We start from the raw sequence: 5,709 nt of genomic DNA, 5'->3' as shown, positions 1-5,709 counted from the left end.
AAGAGGCCTGGCAGCATCCCATGACACTGGAACACTACTGCCTCCCTTGCTCACCCTCCAAGCACAGAGAGGACAACCCTCCAGCCCCTCTCCTTTGGGGCAGCTCAGTGCCTTCTCCTTCCACTCCTCCTGTCTCTGGGAATGGGCACTGTGAGGACACTTCCATACCTGATTGAACCACACAGAAAAGAAAGCCAGAGACTAGGAACAACACAAATACAAATCGAAACAAAAGTTAGAGCAGAGCCCCAGCCTGGGCACCCCACCAGAGAGCCAAAGGGCACGTCAGCAGAGGAGCTGTGGCCAAGCCAGCTGGCAACCAGCGCTCAGGCATCCACGAGCGTCAGCCCATCATGCAGGGCACGCTTCCACATGTAATAGGTGGAACGGGCTGTGAGCGGGAAGCGGGCACTGAACTCCTTGTAGGTGGGAAAGGTCTTCGACTCGAAGCGCTGCTGCAGGAACAGCTTGGCCTGTGCCTTGAACTGGGCAGTGGCAATCACATCCATCACAAACATCCGGCTGTTGGCTCTCTCTGACATGGCATAGCCTGAAATGGTGGTGTTGTATGGCATGGCCGGCACTGGCTTATCTAGGTGCTTGGTGGCTACCTCCATGTGGCACCGGGGCTTGACACCTGGCTCTGCTCTCGGAGGTGCCAGGGAAGCCACCTGGTTCAACAGCCGGCCAGAGCTGGTCCAGGGCAGGTGATGCTGCCTGAGGGCCTGGCCACTGCCCTTCCAAAACCAGTAGGCTGTGGAGGAGAGAGATGGGTAGCGCAGGCGGTACTTGCAGAACGGCAGCCGCCATTGCTGGACCTGCCTCCTAGCCACATCTCGCAGCTGCTTTCTCCAGCACAGAGAGGGCTTGAGCTGCAGGAGACTCCTGGGTGCTGGCCCATCTCCATTCCGCCTCTTCCTAACAGGCACGCTGCTTGGCTTCAACTGCAGGAACGGCCTTCCTATCGCTAGAGGTTTCTGGTTATCCAAGGGGGACTGGGGGGGTTTGAAGTTGGGGTTCTCCTTGATTGCTTTTCTTCGCCAGTTGTAGTAAGTGGACCTGGAGATGCCAGGGAAGCTGCGCTTGAAACACCTGTAAGGCACCAGAGTGTTCATGGAAATGCATTTCTCCAGGTAGGATTTGGCTCCTTGCATGAAGATTCCTGCTTGGATGGGGTCTAGGGAAGGACTCAGGGATCTTAAGCTCCCTCCTGAATTCGCTGGCTCATCCACATCAGCCTTTTTTGGGACATGCCTGTGAAGCTCCTGCAACCCGTGGGCCTCAGCCAGAACAGAAGCATCACCATTGACCATGCTCTGCATCTCATGCTTCCAGGCATAGTATGTGGATCGGGAGATTTCTGGAAACATTTGTCGGAAGTGCTGAAGGGGGATTATATTCCCCTCCTGAAAGCAGGACTGGAGGAAGTGTTTAGCTGCAAACCTGGCAGCTGCTTTCTGCCGGTGTTCACGAGACTGGCGCTTCCAGCGGTAGAAGGTACTCTTTGTAATGCTGTACCGGTCACGCAGGTTGGAGTAGGTCAGCTGGGGGTCACTGTTCAGCAGCTCGAGGGTCTTCATGGGCTGGACAGGAGGCTCTGGCGAAGGCATTGTGGGTTCTAGCTCCTCCAGGCCAACCACAGCCACAAAGTACTGCGCTTTGAAGACCTGCCGGGAGAGCTGCTGCCCTGACCACATGATGTGGAGCGTGGAGGTTCGCGGGCCACACTTCCTGGGCCGGATGAGCCGGTTGAAATAGGGCCGGATCTTCAAGTTGCTCATGGGGTAGATGGAGTAGATGTTACACTGCAGTACTGAGGCAAGAGCATAGACATGCCACATGTTGGCAAAGGTGCCAGGAAAACAGGTAGCTTTGATATCAGCATCGAAGATGGCCTCCAGGATAGCCATGGGGAGGCTGGTCATCTCCGGCGTCTCCTCAGTGCAGAGGGAGTAGCGGGCAGCCTGCAGCATCACTTTGGAGTCAATCATGCCATTCAAGTAGTATTGCTTGTGCAGCAGCATCTCCACCACCGTACGCACTTGCAGCTCCAGGCTGAGGCTGGGGTTGCCCCAAAGCAGCACACTGGCAGCCTCAAAGAGGCGGTTCCCTTCACCTTTGCAAACCAGAGGCAGCATGTTACTTGGGGCATCCTCAGGATAGAGGCTCCTGGCGACCCGGTCAACCTCCAGCTCCTCTTGGAATTGCCTCCCACAATAGCCAGGCAGGGAGAAAGATGACAGGGTCCTCTCTGCCTCCAGTGCAGCACTGGTGAGGCCCTCCAGACCAAAGCATTCGGTGGCTTCCTGCAGCTCCTGCAGCACAGACTGCACCAGCTGGTGCCGCTGGATCATCCTGAAGGATGGCAAAAAGAAAGAAGTCACCGGAGATGAAGGCAGCGCACACTCCAGACTGCCAGGGGCCTGGCCTCCAGGTCAGGTTCTTCCCCAAAGGACAGGTCAGGGGAAGAGGGTAAAGGAAAGGTCACTGCTCACCCCTCCACCCACGCTCCCAAGGACAAAGGAGGAAGCCTGGGTCCCCACAGGCAGACCTGGGACAGGGACATGGGCTCAGCTTGCTCTCCAGTGACCTCCTGTGGGCAGCACACATGGCACACAGCCTCCAAAAACACTTGTCTAGGTGAAACTAAGGAGTGACTGCATCCATCAGGGTGGGAAACCAGGCCACCTCCTGCCCCCTGCATGCCTGGCTTTGCGCCCAGCCTCACTCCTATACCCTATGTCTCTACCTACACCCTCACTCCTACACCCTACCTACACATCTCTCTCACCAGTAGCTCCATTCCTTTCGTTTTACCACCCCGCTACCAGCACCCAGAGAGAAGACAGCCTCAAAGGGCAAACATTTGTCATCTCTGCAGGAAGGGACCCATGACAGAGCAACGCTGCATGGGGGTGTGGAGGGACATGGCTCAAGGTGTTCAAGCCCAAGAGAAGAAAGGGCAAGGAGCTTGCCCCCTCCCTCAGAACAGGGCACTCCAGCTGCACCCATTGCATGCACTGAAAACTGGTGTCACAGAACCTGGGATGGGAGGAAGAGCCAGAGCCAGCCTAAGCCACAGTTACTGCTGCCTGAGCTGACACTAGATGTCACTTGCTGCTCAGCAGACACACACACCGCCAGCCAGGGAGAAGCTGCAAAAGGAGGGCTTCTAGACGAGCTACCAGGCAGGAGGCAAACCAAAGGCACAGACGAAGCGTTAGCGCTGAGTGGATACTTCAGGGCTGCCCTCTTCCCTGCCTGAGCCCAACCCAGTCCTGTCCTCCCTCCCTCTCTCTGCATGCCAGTTCCCACTGAGGCAATCCACAGGGTCAAACCTGTATTCCCCTCTTTGTCAGCTTTTTGACATCTACGCAGCTCTGCCCCCACCACTCCAGGAGCTTTCATGATGACTGCATGGTCCTTACCCCATGATCCAGCTCCATCAGTGCAACCCTCTTCAGCACCTTTTCCCCACCAGCCAGCTCAGGCCCCTCAACCCAGCCAGCCCAAGTCTCTCCCTCTTGAACCAGGTTTTTTCCCAGGGACCACAACACTTCACTCAACTAGGGAATCCAGACTCCTCCATTTTCTCCTAAGGCTCATTCACATGCCACCCCCAACACGTAGGGCATCATTTTGTAGTCTTCTTGATTCGCATCCCAGCCAGAGACCCACCTTCTCACAACACTTCACAAGTATCACTACGCACTCACAGCTCCACAGGGAGATGGGAAAACGGCAGAGCCTGGCAGGAAAAGCAGCCGCTCTGCAGTAAAGCAGATGTCTTGCCTGACCTCTCCAGTTCTCAGCCCTGTGCCCTGCTGCAGATAAAGTTATTATTGATGTAGCATCTACAGCCCCTGGCCATGACCAAACAGCAAACGAAATGAGGTGCCACAGAATCACACGGCCGCATCCCAGCTACTTCACCACAGGGAGCCTCTGTGCTGCTGCCCCTTGCCTTTAATCAGCCCACAGCTAGTCAGCAGGCCCTTCCCCTGCTCCAAGCTCCTCCATGGTCTCCTGCATGTCGGAGGCCAGGGCCCTCTTACAGCTGTTCCCACAGCTGTGGGGCATCAGGTATCAGAGACAATGCAGAACACACAGAGCTGTGAAGCAGAGGAGATAAACTTGTCGAAAAATCCTAGTCTGAGCAAGTATGGGGTTGTCATTTCAGGTCAGGTCTGTATTTTTGCTCTCCTGCAGGTTCACAGAAAGTTATTCTGCAGAGCAGCGCTTTGACTAAGCCTGTGGTGAACAAGGCGTGCTTGAGGAGCTGAAGCAGAGGTGTCCCTCGGGAGAGCCGCAGGGCTGGCAGAGCCCAAGTTCTCCTTCTCCGTGGCCTGCCACCTCCCCCTGCAGCAGCCACTGCCACCTCCCCGTTCAGCCCCCGCAGCCCGGCTGAGCACTCGCCTGCAGCAGAGCCTGGAAAGGGGAGACAAGCTTTTTCCCTGGAGGGGGTGAGGAGCTGACACAGGCTAGGGAACGTCAGCAACAACCCTGGTCTTTATGGCCTGGTGGGCATTTCCCACCCCCTTATAGCTTGGGGGAGGGGGAGTAGAGGGAGAGCTGGAGGCACAGGACGTAATCCTTTTCTTCAGCCATAACCCCACAGCCTCAATGTCACTGCCAGCTCCTGCTGCCCAGAGCAACAGGACCTCGAAAGCAATCCTAAGGCAAAGCCCACAGCTGAAACAGCACAGATGAGCTCCCAGGGTGGGGTGAAAAGGGGCCGGGTAAGCCAGAAACAGAAGTCAGCCAAGCTGGGGGCTTGGGTTCATCACTGGATAAAACCCAGCAGCTCTCAACACAGAGGACCTGCTGCAAAGGGAACATTTTTCCCCCCACACCCCCAGCGAAGCCAGCCAAACACGACAGACAAGTGCTCCCTAAACCGCCTCTGCACCAAGAGGTAACCAAGGGAGCTTTTTGCTGCTGATAAAGGAGGTTTTACCTAACCTGGCCGCTTTTGCATTGTAACAGATAAGCAAACACTTGCAGATCACGTTCCCTCACCTAAACTGATGGGCTGGTGGCATCCAGTAGTGCAAGTTCCCCCAGCCAGCCCCAAAAACGCTCCCGCCAGCAGGAATCCAGGAGACCTCAGCCCCTGCCACCCTGGCTGCTCAGGACTGCCGGCACCTTGCAGGAACAGGGGTGTCCATGCACCCCAGCCCGGCTGGGTTAGGTGGCTCGCTGCCCAGCCCCAGCTGCAGGCTCAGGCCACCCCAGCAGTAAAGGCTCTCATTTGAGAGGAGGAGGTTTGAACCGCCATAACCGCACAACAGAAGCACAGAAGTGGTAGTCTCCAGGAGCTGTCTAGGCTAGAAATACCACCACACTAGAAATCTCAGGGGGTTTCTGGTAGGTGAGCAGCACTGGCAGCCCAGGCAGCGGGAAAAGCCTGCTCCATCTGCCAACACCCACATCTCCGCCAAAGCCCAGAAATGGGGCAACGCTCGCCTGGAGAGAGAAAAGCCACGGGCCCGCCTTAACCTAGGCCAAAGCACTGCAGCTGAGCCCGGTTTCGGCCGTCTCTCTGGCAGGGGCACTGAGCGCTCGAGTGCAAGCGGCGCCTGACAGCCGCCTCCAGCCCCGTCCACCCGTGAGCGCACCCGCGGCAGCCTCCACGGCCGCTCGCACCTCTCCCGAACGCGGTGGAGGCGGCCCCGTGCGGCCGCCCCCGGGTCGGGGACAGCCCTGCGC

General features: G+C 57.3%; 1 protein-coding gene across 1 annotated transcript; it reads right to left on the bottom strand.

The window, feature by feature from the left end:
* Positions 1-326: 326 nt before the first annotated feature.
* On the bottom strand, positions 327-2,354 carry VRTN (vertebrae development associated). The gene has a single exon (XM_072865733.1). It carries the CDS (start codon positions 2,352-2,354, stop codon positions 327-329), a length of 2,028 nt encoding a protein of 675 aa, XP_072721834.1.
* Between the last annotated feature and the right edge of the window lie 3,355 nt (positions 2,355-5,709).

This window comes from Ciconia boyciana, chromosome 6, assembly GCF_034638445.1.
Source record: "Ciconia boyciana chromosome 6, ASM3463844v1, whole genome shotgun sequence".
NCBI classification, from domain to species: Eukaryota; Metazoa; Chordata; class Aves; order Ciconiiformes; family Ciconiidae; genus Ciconia; species Ciconia boyciana.
This window is presented reverse-complemented; position numbering and strand designations above follow the sequence as displayed.

Bases quoted from the DNA above. Each gene is read 5' to 3' on its own strand.
- VRTN (XM_072865733.1), bottom strand. From the start codon at position 2,354: ATGATCCAGCGGCACCAGCTGGTGCAGTCTGTGCTGCAGGAGCTGCAG.